This window comes from Galendromus occidentalis, unplaced genomic scaffold, assembly GCF_000255335.2.
Source record: "Galendromus occidentalis unplaced genomic scaffold, Mocc_1.1 scf7180000077183, whole genome shotgun sequence".
NCBI lineage: Eukaryota > Metazoa > Arthropoda > Arachnida > Mesostigmata > Phytoseiidae > Galendromus > Galendromus occidentalis.
In genome coordinates, this window is record NW_003805171.1 from 1,094,431 (window position 1) to 1,111,178 (window position 16,748).

The window sequence follows — 16,748 nt, forward strand, 5'->3', positions numbered from 1 at the left end:
ATGAGGCTCCATATATATCTCCGACGGCTCTTCTGCTTTTTGGTAGAATCGCGTCAATCCGAGACGATTGGGTTGAGGTTGTGCTTCAAGGCTAAAACCGGAGGGTTGGCCTTGGGGGCCGAGGAGGCAGCGCTTGTTTCCAGCTCCCCCGTCCAGTAAGTTGGATAGGGCCGCAACCCGGGACCGCGTCAGCTTAATGGACCCATGATAACGGCAGTGGCCAGGAAATTCCCTGCAGCTCTCTTATCGTGCCGAATGCCGACGTATTTTTCTTTCTGGGAAAAAACACCTGTAATTTTATCAGGAAAAAATAGTCGAGTCTGCATCGTACTTGAGACAGCTTATGGAGGAATCGCGATCGTACAGCCAGTCGATCTCCGTCCCGCAGAAGGATCGAGATATCTCGGACTTAGATTGAACGATAACGGGCTCGATATCGCAGCGATTTGAAAAAATCCGAAACGGAATTCCCCAATCTCGTCACGAAGGAGCTTTCCAAAGCCACCCATTATCGAGCGAGACTGCAGATAACTTCGAGTCGGAAAACGGAAAGACTCCGAAAAGGTCTCCGAGTGGATGGAACTCACAAGAGATCGGATCCGTCCCCCTTCCTCTTCTTCGCTTTCAGCCGAATTCACTAATGCGTGTGACGGGCAGCTCCGATTCAGCCTTGAGATAAGTCCTGGAACCTCGCCGGAGAATCGAGATTCTCCTTCTATCGCTCAACTTGATGCGGTCCGGGAATCAACCGAGGGAGTCGATATCGACCCCTACAAGAGCTTCTTTACCAACCTGCCCTCTAAGTGGTATCAGAGTCGGGTCGAGAACAGGGAAGCGGAATAGTGCGCTGCTCGAGTTGAGCAGCTCAAGTTCCTGTGAAAATACCTCTGAGAGGCTTGTATGAGACAAACACTCACGCTGTGGGGACTCCATGGGAAATTCAGCTTCGGATCGATCCATCCTAGTCAGCTCCCCGGAATAGCATCTTGCCATTGTGGAGGCAGCAGTATCCTGTTACAACAATAGTATTCAGCGGTGAGAGCACGCGGATACCACACGCTTGGAGCAGGGCTGTCATATTACACGCATCAAGAGAATCGTTGGCCGGCCGGTCGGTTGGCGTCGCCGCTTAATGCACACGATGATCCGTACATAACCCGTAAAATGCACGCTCAGAGAACTCTGACCTCGAGGTAACACGTGCATCAGTTAGCTACGTGTTCTGCAGTCGGATCTCCGTTGAGCATCGTTCGGTCCGAAGTACACGCCCTGTCGATTGCGTATTTCCTGTTTCAAGATGGACAAAAAAAAGCATTGAAAACTGAGCAATCCTTGAAGATCGTGAATATAGAAGCCGAAAGCCCGCGGTCCTGATCGGGGTATTCTCCGTCCATGTCCACCATGGTACACCGACAGATTAAGTATATCATTATTCGTGGATTGTTTTTTGATATTTTGATAAACCCCGTAATCACTGCCCCAGATTCTTGTCAAGGGTGCCTTCCTTAGACCCGAAGCCGTAGTGAGGAGATGGATTCCATGCGACACCAGGAATCTGGCACCCTTACTCATCGCTTCAGTTCGGGCGTCCTCCCTCCCTCGCCGCGAGTCCTCGCTGTGGAGCTTCGGACCTCGAAAAGAAGAAGATGCCTCCGCCTCCTGGCACTCGGAGAAGGCGCTACTAACGAGGTCAATGACGGCGACGGAATTAGATTTCGCAACGTCTATCATTCATCCAGCGGATTAGACACGCGGAGCTCCTTCCGGAATGCGAGCTTGTGCCGTTCGCCTTGGAGAGTTCCGGCGTTTGGAGTCCAGCAGATCGGATTGAGTACAGTCCCAGATCGGATACAGAGCACTCTTCCGAGAGTGGAGCTTCCGGTCAACCACGTTTCACAAGCAACGGATCTCGGTCGAAATCCAGCAATTGAAAGCTGGTATCGGCACCGGGGGGAGGGGGGTGGACAGAAGATTTCCTATCGGAGGGCCGAGTCGAGTTTCGGAGGGGCAAAAATGATGACGCGCCTCTTCTGGGCATAAACTCTAGCTGAGCGGCCAAGAGAGTTTGGGGGAGGGGTTGCGCGTCTCTTATCGGCACAACGATACATGGTTCGAGCGACGGAGCTTTCCTCAATTGAATTCAACCTGCCACATGAATCAACCATTCATGACTCTCCCCTACAATTATAGAAAAGTCATCATTACCATTCTCTCAAGAAAAAAGGAATCATTCAGTTCGGAGCTCGAAAGGGATCGGATGGATTCTGTCGCGAATCTTGCGTGGGGCAAAGGGAGTTTCCTCCTTCCTCGAATGGAACGATTTTTTCCTTCCATGATGAGACTCGTGAAAGCGATATTTTCCAATCACTCGAACGCCCAAGTACAGGGATCACTTGGTTCGGTCAGCCGAGCTCACAGTTGGTCTTCGCGCCTCCTCAGCTCCGCTTGCTGGGCAGAATCATAAGGATTAGCGAGGGCGGATGAGTCTAATGAACACCGAGACAGATGATAGCGCAGGCATGGGCCGAATGACCCTTTACCCATAAAACTAATCAGTGACCTCCGCACAAGTTGTTGTTCCAAGTTTCGCCGATTCCTCCTAAGGTCGAAGCATATTCTGTAATGGATATCCCACGCAGTGGTAGCCCGAATTGTCCCTATTCCTGTCGAGATCCGATATCTATTACAGGGATACACATATGCATTCAGAAGCAGACCTGGCTCCTGAAAGATTCCAAATCGCACATATACAGTCCCAGGTGCAAACCTTCGACCGCGCATAAGTCAAAGAGAACTCGTAGGATATGGTCCACGATATTCCGCAGAATATATCGCGGGAGGATATCGCCGAGACGCATCACCGAGTCAGCGATACGCGTATGCGAGATTGCCAGTTTTCAATCGACGCACGGTAAAAGGAGAAAGGTGTTGATGTCTGTCTTAGCCAAGAATAGCTCATTCTTACATTTAATCACTGAACCACAAACTGTAGTACAGGAAAAGAGGCTCGTCGCGCTTATTTTTAGTAAAGACGCGCCACGTTCACTCTCGCCAGGAGGAGTCAACAATGAGTCAAGAAGCCCGATGCGACGTTGACTCTTGCTCTCTGATTCCTTCCCTCAACGATTCGAGAGACTTTTTGACTACCACGATTTGGGACTTTCTTGGACTGGTAAAGTAAATGTCGAACCTCCATCTCTCTCACCGATTCCGGGAATCATGTGCTCCCCCTATTTTGGGGCAACGCTTGAGCGATCAAAGAAAATCACCGTCACTCACCAATTCATTTCTCGACGGAAAATGAAGTCTTGCAATATATAATTAGGTCTGAGTTTCCGGCTGCCCAGATACTTTTCAAAGTCGTCACCCTAGGAACGAATGAGAGCGCTGTTTACAGGTATCGGTCTCGGATTATTCAAAGCCCAATAGTGCCGATATCAGGCTGACTTCAGTACGGTTGAGAACCCGGACCGAGAGTTCACCGTCTCAGCTCCAGAGAGCCGCTCTCTGGTGCTTTATGTCCAAGTCGTCAATGAGGGGTCCCCTGCTTGAGGTCGTGTGTGACCCATAATGGTGATGCTAGACGGCGGAAACCAGACTCTCGCTAGAGCCTCCCCCGATGCGCTTTGTCATTCAGAGAAGAATTATGGACGTGCTCGGAGCCTGGGGCTTCAGGGGGACTTCACTCGGATTTCGTCTATGGATCGCTGCTCGTTTGAATGCTTTAGTCACCTCGCTCCCTCTGCGGCCTCGCTCCCGATCTACTCCTGTTCTGTGAATGAGTAGGAAGGTCTGGACCCCGCGGATGAAAATTGCACCGACAGACACATTCCCGCAGCGTTGATCCTCAGAATAGAACCGCGCCGATCGAGAATGCTCTCGAGAGCAGAATTAGCGAAAATCCGACGCTTTTTTTGCATGAGAGTTCGCCACATATTGAGTATCTCCAAATGGCGTTCTCCTGGATCAACATGATTTTCCGCGAATATTTTGATACATATGCTGCGCATCCGCACGCCGAAACTGTTCTGAGCCGTTCTAGCATCAGAAGAGCATCTGGCACAGAATTTCTTGCATTGGCCGGGAATCAGCTCGAGCCGACTGCAGATTGGCTCGCTTCTTGCTATAATCCTATAAACCTAACCTCTCTCAGAAGGGTCCCATACTGCCTAATTTCTCTTTCCGGGTCATGGCAGGGATGTCTAAGATCGAAGCAATAATTATAAATCAAGTACGGGATCGAATACAAGTCGGCTGATCGGATTCAAAAGGACAGTCCCGCGCCGACTTCCGAGCCGGCTCAGGGACTCGTTCCAAAGGACACTGCCGAGAAATCGACCGGAGCCCTCTTCCCTTTCAAGTATGGGAGGAAATAACCGCTTTCCGACGGAATGAAGTAGAAAAAAAGGATATCCTGCCGGTGACAGCGGCAATCCAGACGGAGGAGTAGTGAATCGATTGGGATGTCAGCAAAAGGAAAATGATATAACCCAACGGCTCGGTATCGGCATTGAAGCCAACGGAAAATCCGAATTCCATTCGGTGCGCGTAGATGTTTCACATTCTTGAGCTTCGATTCCGACATCGTATGTTTTGGGCTGTCTCCCCAATCAATTTGGAAACGTGTGTACCTTCAATGTGTCTGTAATGGAAGATGGGTCTCCCGGATCGGTATCTACCTGGGACGTTCCCCAATTCGCCGTTTGGGGTCGACCTGACCAAGACGAGGGTCGCGCGTCGTCGTCAGAACTGGGTTTCTGGAGAGCTTCTCTCGTTTCCGCGAAGTTTCCTCAATCGCGCATTCATCGGCTGATACGTCAGCAATGCCGTGAGCGATCGTTGCGCTTGCACGCAATGAAAAACCAAACACATCAGAAGCGAGATGATCCCGGATGCTAACGACTTATTTTCCGGCTGCGACGAACGCGCACATCCATGAACTCGAGACTTGAACGATAAGCCAGGTGTATGAAAAATAATTGCGAAACTCGAAGCGTCGAAAAAGAGGAAAGCCGCCCAAGTCGGTAAATCTGAGATCGGATTCAAGCTCGACATCGGATCCTCCAAGCGGACCCCCAGTGCATCGAGGAAGGATCTCCAGAAAATTTCCAATGATAACCGGCAGCGAAAGTAAGAACTCATACGAGTAAGTCAGAAGTTCTGCCATGCTTGCCCCGCACAATTCAGTCAGCATCCATCTCTGATCCAACTCACCGCAGCGTACCCTCGAGAGCCCTCAAACACGAGGAGTGCCATTTCGTATTGAGCAATAATTCTGTTCCCGGAGCTGCAACTAACAAGTGTACAGACTTCCACCGATATCGCGGCTCAGAGCGGACGAATGAGGTGAGAAGTTCTCAAGTAGCAGCGACACAATCAGCCAGTGCAGTCGATTTCGGGCTTCGTAGACTCGATTTCATTCTAAAGATAGCTTCTGATGTCAGAAAAACTATCTTTCTATGATCGGATCCAGTTCGAACATCACAAGCCTGGCAGCAGGAAGGACTGATTGCTCTTACGTATGTTTTCCGTCCGTAAGGCCACGAATCGCATGTAACGGTTCTAAACGCCTAATTGGGCCGTCAGAGCAGAAAAGATGCTCAAGTATCATCGGAAGCGAGTAGACGCAGCCGACCGATATAATTCGAGTCGACATTCAGCTGCGATGGATCACTTGACATCTCTGAACATCGAGCGCGTTCCGACCCTGTACGTTGGTAGAGCATCGCAACCGACACATTCCGATGAATATCCCCCGAGCAAAATCTTATCCAGCGAAAACGAAGCATCGCAAAGCTCGGAATCGCCACCCGCTTCGATAATTCGTGGCAAAGGGTGCGGAATTCACCGACGTTCGTGCAAAAACGCTAGCTCGCTAATATTGAGCCAATCTGACTCATTCGGCTCATCGGACGGCAACTTCGCTCGGAAGAGTCTCCGCCAGCTGGGAGTTACATCAGCCGCTCAGCTATCGGGTCCCAGTAAGTCATAGAGCGCTGACGACTAAATACACGTCCGCTGCCCCACGAACTATCAGTGGTCCCACATGACGCGTTGATCGCGTGGAGTTAAACTCTCTCTCGCAGACGCCACCACCCTTTCCCGGATTTCTGTACTAAACGACGCTTGCCACCAAGTGTCAGAGCGCGCAGCGGATCACGACCATTAACATTAGAGTGAGATTCACGCAGGAGCTAGAGTTTCTATTCGGCGTCGAGGACCCAGTCTCCGTTCTGAAACTTGCAGTGCAGCACCCTGACAGAGCTTCAGGAGCGATGTCGATCACGCAAACCGTAACCACCGCCACCACCTCGCAAGTCGTCCCCTTCAGAGTGCAAATCGTTTGGAGGAATGTCATACTCATGGCATACCTCCACATCGCAGCTCTGTACGGCCTGTACCTCATGTTCACCTCGGCCAAGCTGAGCACATCCATCACAGGTAAGGTTTCCGGCCCGTGTCTACATCTTGTCGTCTAGGGAACCTCGAATCAGCTCGTCTACTGAACGATGCAGTCTTGGAACTCAAGCCGACTTCGGATTGACGGTCCATGCCATCCAAGTTGTTCATTGTTCTCTCTTAATCTGGAGTCCTCATGGACGTTCGATCGAGCAGCAGTGAACCCCCGTGTGGCCGTACTCTCGTCGACTTCTGAATCCGTGAAGGAGCCCTCGACGCCATCTCGAGGCGTTCGCAAAATCGATGCGAGCTCCCAACCGTTGTCCCCTACGATAAGATAATTCAGACGGGTATTGTAGAACCGCGGATCTGATCGACACGCGGCAGCTCCGAACTCGAATGAGAGTGTCCGAGCTCTCAGGTAGCTCCTTGAGCTTTTGCATCGATTACAAGCTGGAACTTGAGTCAGTCGGTCGTCCCGAACTCTAGACGGTAGCTCGTTTAGGTGTCGGATTCGTTCGGGCGATCTTGTTGCTTGTATCGAGACGTGAGGAAGGATCTTGGGACGGCCATTTGTCATCAAACGTCCATAAAGATATCAAGGAGAAGACTGCCGTGTGACAAACTCAGGGAGAGACATCTGACGATGTTCGCTGATTCTGCCCGAAAATTGGTCGCCGGGCCTTCGTAAAGAGAATCTGTCGGGAATAATAATGACGCAACGGGGACAAAGGCATCTCAGCATTAAATTGATCTGTCCGCCTATTGTGCCCATTGATGCCAACGGATTTGTTCAGAGATTTCGCATCGGCCACCGGGGCACACAAGTCCTGCTGCTAGGGTACCATTATTCGATCGGTCTCCGGGCTGATCTTCAGAACCCGAGGATTCTCTGTTTCTCGGCTGGTCCCTCGCCTCCAGCCTTCAGATGCAGTCGGAGCCTTGTGTCGTTGAGTAGGATCGATGCTCGCTCCGGCAAACTTGATCCCCGTATCAGTCATGCAATGATGCAGAGCGACATACCGAGAAGCTTCGGAGACTCTAGGCCGTCGTCGCGTATGCACTTGCAAACGGCGCGAAGCTGGAAAAAAAACAGAAAATCAGCATTTTCGTCCGCCAATGTCACGATGACAACGGGGAGAAATTGAGAAGCGAGATCACGACTGATTTCGCGAAAACTTCCTTGTGTCTCGAATTTGAATCGAGAGGATTCGGGTTCGTGGTTCCACCTGCCATTCGAATCAGCAAGTTGAGGGCGGCTAGGTTGGCGGATCTTCGGCGGAATGAACCGGAACGAGGTCGCGCGGCCTTCGGGCTTTCCGTCGTCGCGGTTGATACATGCGAAGATACTGCTTAGTGAAGGTTGAATATCTTTGCCCCCGTTAATAAAGAATCACTCGCACAGTTCATTGAGAAACACCTCCGCCAGTCCGCGCAGTTAGGATGACACGCGAAGTTCCCGTCAGGCGAGCCGGCATGAAACGTCTTCATCAAACGAGCTGCATCGGGCTTCCCGTTGGACGATCTAGCTAGACAATGAGCCAAGAAGGCAAATTCATACGAGCTCCTTCGATTCGACTCTAATCATTATCGAATGTTTCTCTCTTTCAGCACTTGTACTATACGTCGCGTCGGGTTTGGGCATAACAGCAGGCGCCCATAGACTCTGGTCGCACAAAGCCTACAAAGCCAAACTTCCGTTGCGCGTGTTCCTCGCTGCGATGCAGTCGATGGCTCTGCAGGTAGGTCCTGATCTTGCCAAGTCTACGCGATCGAGTCGATAGCGAAAATTGTGATATCCGAATTCTTCCATGCGAATCTCGTTCTTCCCGAGTCGGGTTGATCGGCTGTAGCCAGCAAGAGCCGCCGTTTCCGGGCTAGCCTGAGTCTAAAAAAATTGTCTGAATGAGCGACGGAAGAGGGAAATGGGAACGTTATCGACGTAAGTAACGGCGTCATGTCGTTCCATTGTCCGAGCGCCCGAAAGATTTCAGTCGCTGTTGTTTCCCACGGTGTGTTCCGTCGCTCATTCAGTGATATTCTGACGATACCGACGGAGGCTCCCTACGCATATTTTTCTGAATCGAATCGAGTCTCAATCCTGGGAACGAGGCGACTCTCCGAGGAAAGTAGCCGACGGAAGTCCGTCTTTTTCGACCAGTACTGAGGCTCTCGAGCCAGTCCCCCATGGACGTGGAGAAATGCCACAGAGTGCCTGAAGCAAGCCCTCACGTAATAATAATTTGGTCGTCAGGAAGCTCTTCGGGAGCATCCGCCGATAACTTTCTGTCCTCTGCTACCGGGGTACTCTGGCATTGCCCTAACCCTGAGCTCGTCAAATTACGGACAGATACGAGTACGAGCTTAGCTCATAGACACAGGGAACTAAAACAAGGAGGGGAGGGGAGATCGCTCAGTAGTCAGTAGTCAGCTCGGCCCATGAGATCCCCCACGAATCGGTCGCAGTCTCAGTAGTTACCTTACGCGGACTGATGGAGCTCGCGGCTCCCGATTCGATTCGGAACTCGCCTTAGCAGTTTTCCGGCGACACGTGCTGGATATCTCGGTTACAGTACATTCAACCCTTAGGCTTCCTCGTTCAGAAATATCTGTTCGTCAAAGAGTTTCTTTGTTTGAAAAGTCGTTCGGCACCCTCACAGAGATCCGGCTCTCTGAACTTCATCACGGAAAAAAACGGATTGCGATGCCTTTGTCCTCAATTGCCAGGATGAGTCATGAGCTTACGTCGGCGTCGGGCGCGACTCACGATCAGCATCATTCGCTCCTCGTCTACGGTTGGGCCGAGCTTTTCTTCTCCGAGTAATTTCCTCTTCTGTTTTGCCGCGGAAGCTTCCCGAGCTCTTGATCCGTTTAAGATTGCGAAACTATAACTCGACTCTATTTAGGGAGCTGGATAGAATCGAGGAGGATAATTATTGCATAAGAGATGCGAAGTACTATTGTCCGTGGGCTTGGCGGGATCCTCCGCGACAAAGTCCATGAAGTCGAATCGCTTCCACTACTCATTCGCAGCGTATAGTCCTCTTCGATACGAATGCAGCGGACGAAGTCTGCTCCGATGTCCTTGACCTTCCGTCGTATCCGCAACAGCATGACAGTGAACGATCTGTCCTGCTCGTTTCCAGTAGGGATGCGTGGTTGGCGTAGGTCGTAGGGCTGATTGGAGCGGTTGAGGCCATGTTTCTAATTATTTTCCCCTCGGTCTCTCCATCACAGAACAGCATTTTCGAATGGTGCCGAGATCACAGAGTGCACCATAAATTCAGCGAGACCGACGCAGACCCGCACAACGCAAACCGCGGATTCTTTTTCGCCCATGTAGGGTGGCTTCTATGCAAGAAACATCCCGACGTGGCAACGAAAGGGAAGAAGGTTGACATGTCTGACCTGCTCAAGGATCCCGTCGTGGTTTTCCAGAAAAAGTGAGTGAGGGTGCCGGATCAATAAGAAATCGTCAATGCATACTGCTTCCGTTCAGGGTTCTCTTCTCAATCTTGGGATCCCGAGGGCCACCGCTAGGTCTCATCCCTTGGTCTCCGAGCGGTGGCTCAGTAGTGTTTTGTACAGCTCGTATTCTAAGAAACATTCATTTTCAGTCATTACAAAACGATCGCCCTCATGAGCTGCTTCGTCATCCCGACGTTGATCCCGATCATCTTCTTCGGAGAGAACTTCGTGAACGCGTTCTTTGTGTGCGGTCTGTTCAGGTCAGTATTCATGCGGTCATGTATTTTGCGGGGCCAGGGCCACGGGAGGAATATTTTTCCCTCGATGATTCGCCCCGAGCTCAATGATCGACGGCTTCGTTGGGCGGAATTTTATTTGATCTCGTGCTTTCTTTCAAAGGTACTGCTGGACTTTGAACATGACTTGGTTCGTGAACTCCGCTGCGCACATGTGGGGAAACCACCCCTACGATCACCACATTCATCCAGCGGAGAACTGGGCCGTGAGTCTCGTAGCCAATGGCGAGGGTTGGCACAACTACCATCACACCTTCCCCTACGATTACAAAGCAGCTGAAGTCCCGTACACGCTGAATATCTCCACTTTCTTCATTGACTTCATGAAATCCATCGGACAAGCCTACGACTGCAGAGTGAGTCCATGAGCGAAACCACATGTGTCGAATATTTGATGACGTTCCGCATGCCGGCGAACGGATTCCAATTTTATTGCTGCTTTTTGTTTCCAGGCCGTCCCCAAAGAAACCATATTGGCTCGAATGATGAGGACTGGTTGCCTTGCGACCTCGGATCAGCACTACAAGCCTGAGGAGGAGAAAGATTTTTAAACAATGATGCCTGATTATCGATAGCATTCCGTTGCTGAATACCAGAGGCTGAAACCAGAGGCTTCTTCGTGCCTCAATACAGCTCGTATGAGATGTGTCGGCCGAGCGACACGAGTGATAAACACAGATGTGAAGATTGTATATTCCGTAGATCAACTCTAATGGTTGAGACTGCAAACCTAATTTAAGATGAGTTTGGAAGCTATGAAGGACAACTATGAATAAAATACGTCAGTGATGACTTTCATGGGCAGCTGCTCCTCCTTGGTAACTCGTCAAGGTTAAGCGAACTCGCTCTATCAGTTCGGGAACGCCTTCTAGGCATGATAAACATAAGAATCCTCCATGAGAGGTTCGATGTTATCGGCTGAGCCCGGGTCCGACACTTATCAACAATCAACAGTGAGCTTCTTCAGACGAATGAATGTCATTGTCATTAGTCTTGTCGGTACCCGCTTCCACCGAACGGTACGAAGCGGGTCGGGCCCGATACGGTATGTGAACGGAATTTGCCTCGGCTCTCTCTCTTCTCCAATTGTCCCTCGAACAGCATTCGCAACTTGATATTCTCCCAACTCCGACATCCCCTTCTTGCAGCTCAGAGCACACACAGCTCCTCGGGAAAAGTTATTCAGAAGCAATATGCGAGATTGAGGACACGCAGAAGTTTTTACACATGGCGTGGAGACGTCCGACGATAGAGTTCTTGCGTCGGCGTCGTAAGCCTCAGCGTCATACGACCCAAAAAAGTCGTACGCGAAGGAAAGCTAAAACGGTCGCTGTAGCGAATGGGATGACCCCCGTGCGACAATGCGACGAGGTTTTGGAGAACGGTGTTGAACTCATCCCATCATGCTGCCTGAAGGGTGGGTTTCAGGCTAAACAGCTGATAAGGGTTGTCACGAGCAAACGTGGGACGAATCATGAATTTCGATTCAGCCTCGGGAGCTGATATAACAGAACTCGGGATACCGGGAACCTTAACCGCAGGAGCCGATGGTCCTGGCAGCTTGAATGATCGCTCGATTTGACGCAGATCAGTGCCAATGATCAGTGAAGACGCCAAGGCGACAAGAGGCGTTTTCTTCATGGAAAAGAGAGAAGATAAGGGAGAATGGTTTAAGCGTAGAACTACGCTTTAGCCCCCGGTAGGTGGACAAGATGGGGTGCGAATCGTGTAATGGTCACAAACTTGATCGTCGAAATCCTCTAAAACAAATCATTCCTTGAGGAAAATTGTCATGGTCAAATATTTAGGACTGCCCGTGAGGCTTCGTCAGAAGGTCATCCCGAACTCGAAAATGCTTTCTTCAGGTTGAAATAGGCCATATTATAGGCTCGGGTCCGAAATACTCGGGAACCACGCATCCTAGCACAAATATCATGATGGCAAGAAATGCTCAGCTTCGGCTCGATTCCGTCAACTACTTACGAAAAAGGAGGCGGTCTCCATCTCCGAAATCCAATCGTGCCTTCATAGACACAATTTGCTTCCACAGAAACATTTGAGCGGAGTATGCCCATTCTCCCCTGGGGAAAACTGTGATTGCACGCATGGGAGCATGATTTTCATTATGGTCAAGCGTGAAACTTCAAGGATATCCGCGATGGCTCCCAATGGCGTCTCTTATTCACACAAAATTATCTCATCATTTTATGGCAAAAACGAATTCTATTGTGAGCAGATATAGCCGTCAACGAACCTCATGGTATGATAATTTTCTCGTCCGAAGCTGTCATTTAATGTCACTACCTTAAGCGTACCAATTGCCTTCTCAGAAACCCTTGAACGATGTATTCCAATTATAAAATCGAAATGAGGGACCAGTGCAGTAGAGCTGATGTCGTAGATTTGGGAACCCTACTCCATCTCTGGTAGATAAGAGAGAGCAGAACAGTCAGAGAAAGTCTCCTAATCTCATCCCGGGATTACCTACTTCAACTGGAATTATGATGGCAGTGGTGAACCCCACCCCCACGATAGATTCCATGTGTACTTCAGTCTACGTACTCCAGTTCCGCCAACCTTCTGGTTGCTATGTTTTGTGGAGCAAAAATTCGGAACCGTGAGGCATTTGGAGGAGGAAGCCGATTGGGAAAAAGCGTAGTTCTACGCCAATGACCCGACTGAGTCAGAGACTCAGTCAGTAGTCTGCGTTTTTTTCTCAGAGACAAGGCCGTGAATCCTCGACATGTTACATACCATATGGTCAACGGGCGACCCACAGTCAACGCGACGATAGGGCTCAATTCTTTCTTCGTCGAGGATAAGCATAGGAATATCCGACAGCTCAAATCTGCAGCGAATGCGGAGGTCAGCTTCTGATATTCGCATGCACTTATCTATATATAAGGTAAGAGAGCTCGTTGAATGTTCATCGGGTCCAAGTCCTCGCAAATATCCTGATTGGTCTTCACCATATTGCATCGACGAGCTCTTTTCTCACAACGATTCTCCATGCCGGCCTCGAGGTACGAGTTTCTGAGTTATGATGCAAAAGGCACAAAAGTCGACTGTCTCCCCGTGTCTTCCTCCAGGCCCGAGACTTGCCGGCTGGGGAAAGGTTCCAGAGGGGCCATTGAATCGCGCTGCGATGCCCCGCGGAACGGCTTCGTAGACCCCGATCGCGTCACCGGAGGGACGAGGAACGAGTTCAGGTGGAAACGTTCCCCACCCGAGTAGCTTCTTCGTTCGGAGACTTGTTCAGCTGGGAAGGCATCTTTGACCGCTTCCAGTTCCCTCTCCCTGAATTTGGTCAGGCACTCAGAGCAGGATTATCGGCGCAGCGGATGTCGTTCATATGATTTTAGTATCATCCATCCATTGTAATCGAGCCGAAGTTGAGCATCGATATATGCAGATGGAATCTTGTTCTAAGCTCGGGAGTGTGGACGTCTTGATCGCAGGCTTCGAGGATGAATATCACTTTTCTCAATAGCCCACGTCTCTGTGGGGCAGCAAGGACCTAGGATTGCGCTTTTTGATCAGCTTCGCCTAGAGGTTCTTGCTTATCTCCCGCGGATGTCTGTCGAGATGAGGACTTCGTTCCGTGAAAACTCAATGTCATGACCCATGAGAAGAAATTCATAGTTGTTGTGGACGTAGCTCGGCTCACACTACAGACGGGCAAGAAGAGTGGTTCTCAATGCGGTGGCAAGCGCACCTCGAGGGGTGCATGGGAAGTGACAGGGGGCGCACGGAAAGTTTCTGAAGTGTTGTTCACTACACTATCCGGATTCGCGAGCATGCTCCCAGCGACTGAAAAATGTTCGAAGTTGATACCAAAGCCGGCGTCGTAGTGTATGGAGAAAACCTGAATCCAAGCACATTCGTCTGACATCGCCATCGGCTTTAGCTGGGAGCTCTTGCACGCGCGATTTCGCTCTGCGCAATGTTCTTCGTTGAGTTTCGCAGAATAAATTACGCTTGTCTGCCGTCTTGTATTTTTCCGGCTATCGGCTCAGGGGCTTCAGGGATTTTCCCGCCCCGCCAACTCCAGGCGCGCGCATGGATAAAGGTTGAGAGCCGCTGGGCCAGAAGGTGTCGCTCGGTGCCATAAAGAGTATTAGCAAAGATCATCGCCATCATCGTTTCCACTCTCGCCTGACAGCGGATAATGTTCCTGCAGAGTATTACCCATCCTAACTGAATTTCTGGAATTCTATTGATCTTCCTTCCGTTTGGAGGAGCCTGCCGAGCCGGCTGGCTGAGTTGGGGAAGTTTTTTCGATTTGCGTGAGTGAGCGTGTGCGGGAAACCCCGAACCCCCTGAACGATGGTTAAAGGCATTGGAACCCCTTTCGTTTACTGGGCGCAGGACTATTCGCGAGTAACATTGCGCATCGACCTGAAGGATTCGAGAGGACCTGAAGTGAATGCCACTACACACTCAGTGGAGTTTTCAGCCAAAGGCGTCGGTGAGCTTAACGAAATAGCGAATGTTCACCTCATCTCCCAGGAGCGCTCACTTCAGCGCGACTGAAAGACCGCGTCCGGCGATACGCTTCTGACCGCAATCGAAAATCTGTCCACGTCGGCAGCTTTTCAAATGTCTTCTCCCAGGAAACTCAGAGTTCAGAGCAGACTCCGACGGGGTCCAAGTCGAGTCGGAGCCGGGATCGCCAAGGGCGATAAGCCAGAGGGGGCGACCAAGCCGCCGCCCCCCCCCCCCCCTAAACTTTTGCAACTCCATTCACATCTCCTGTGGAAGACACTCGTGGAGACTGATCTGTGTGTCCCCCCCCCCCTCCCCACAAAAACTCATTGACCGTCCCCTGCGGAAAAAATCTAGATTCTCTACCGCTTGCGAGACTCTCGGAGGTTGTTTCGCGGAGATCGTAATGACTTCAATTCGCATTGACAAATGTTTTCTCCTCCAGGTGCAAGAGGCGACAATTGTTATGGTTTCAAAATCGACCTTTTCGAGGAGATCAGGCCCGAACGAACGGAGTGCCGGATGAACGATAGACAGGTGCGGGCTAAAATTTACAGCATGCTGTCATAGCGAATATCCCGGAAAATACGCTTCCCGGTAAATTTTCGACTACGATCGCGCTGATCAACAACCTCGTTCCTTTCTTCTCTTTTCTCAAGGTCGAATTGGTCTTGTACAAGCGACAACACTCCCCTGACGAAGATGAGTGGTGGCCTAGACTCACGAGCAGCAAAATTAAATTACCGTGGTTGAAAGTCGACTTTGACAGGTTTGCCGTAAGCGACTCCGAAAGCGACCACGATGCCGCAACGAATGTAAGCTTTCTCGAGGTTGTAAATTTAAATCCGAAACTTGAGTAGGGTGAACGGAGATCGGAGACTCGATGGAAATTCGGAGAGATTCACTCTAATTCCAGGCTGAAGTCGACAGTCTGTACGAAGAGCTCCTCGGGAAAGAGGAGCGCCGTACTCGGAAACGAGCCCAGGAGCTGCGCAAGGTCTACCTGTTCATATACAACTTGTTCCAGTTCTGCGCGTTTCTGACAGTCGGCGTCACGCTCGTAATCAGATACTTACGACATCCAGAAGAGGTTGGTATATCTCATGTCTTATGTGTTATCAGAGGCAGCCACGGTGCTCGGTGGGAGGGATTTTTCTCCGGGGAAGAATTTCTTGCAATCGATTCGATGCTCGAGCCGATTCTCATCCGTAGGGTTAGAAAAAGAGGCGGAATAAATAAACCATTCGTACCCGACCGGGGGAAAAGTTCCTCATCTCGGGGTACAGTTTGACCGTTATTTAGAGTCGTCATCAACATTCCAGATGTTCATTGAAGTCTTCAAGACGTGCGGCGGACCGATGAAGTTCGCCCTCACCCTTCAGGCTCTGGAAATCCTACACCCACTGCTAGGTTTCGTTCCGCGATCAGGATTTCTACCGGCGTTGGTTCTAGTCGGAGGGAGGTTATTCATGTTCTTCGTCATGATCTCGGCTGAGCCGAGAATCCAGTCAAAGCCGGCCATTACCTATCTCTTCAGTGCTTACACGCTGATCGAGTTGGTTCGCTATCCCTATTATATGCTGAAGGTAGGTTCGGAGGAGCTTGAGAAATATTTTCGAAATAGATAGATGGTCGTGGAAATCTCTAATGCCCTCAATTCTGTCCCCCAGGTTTACGATAAGCATATCAAGTTTCTTACGTGGCTTCGATACACCATCTGGATCCCTTTGCTGCCCATCGGCATAATTTCGGAAGGCATAATCATCTTGAGAAACATTCCGTATTTCGAGGAAACCGGTCGATTCTCCATACAGCTCCCCAATGCGTACAACTTCAGCTTCTACCTACCGAGCCTCATGCGACTGTATATACTCATTGGCATCATCCCCTTGGGCTCTTTCCTCATGAGTCATATGCTCTTCCAGCGCCGTAGAGTACTTCACGCGAAACGCAAGCGAGAATAAAGGAGACTGTATGCGTGCTTTTGATTTCTCGGATATTGTGTTTAGAGCCATTTTCCCTTTGCGCGGAAACAGCCCTGAGAAGAAAACGCCCAATCAGGCCCATACGCTCGGAACCCGTAGAAGGCCCCGATCTTCT

General features: G+C 50.5%; 2 protein-coding genes across 2 annotated transcripts; both read left to right on the forward strand.

Moving 5' to 3' along the window:
- The first annotated feature begins 6,144 nt into the window (after positions 1-6,144).
- On the forward strand, positions 6,145-10,959 carry LOC100908161 (stearoyl-CoA desaturase 5). The gene is made up of 6 exons (XM_003741494.1): positions 6,145-6,441; positions 8,011-8,141; positions 9,637-9,842; positions 10,017-10,127; positions 10,267-10,519; positions 10,616-10,959. Exons 1-6 carry the CDS (start codon positions 6,276-6,278, stop codon positions 10,712-10,714), a joined length of 966 nt encoding a protein of 321 aa, XP_003741542.1. The 5' UTR covers positions 6,145-6,275; the 3' UTR covers positions 10,715-10,959.
- A 3,394-nt stretch (positions 10,960-14,353) lies between these two features.
- Positions 14,354-16,629, forward strand: Hacd2 (3-hydroxyacyl-CoA dehydratase 2). Its single transcript, XM_003741495.2, has 6 exons — positions 14,354-14,631; positions 15,094-15,185; positions 15,308-15,463; positions 15,565-15,738; positions 15,971-16,234; positions 16,319-16,629. The coding sequence occupies exons 1-6, from the start codon at positions 14,490-14,492 to the stop codon at positions 16,610-16,612; spliced, it is 1,122 nt and encodes a 373-aa protein (XP_003741543.1). The 5' UTR covers positions 14,354-14,489; the 3' UTR covers positions 16,613-16,629.
- Positions 16,630-16,748: the final 119 nt, after the last annotated feature.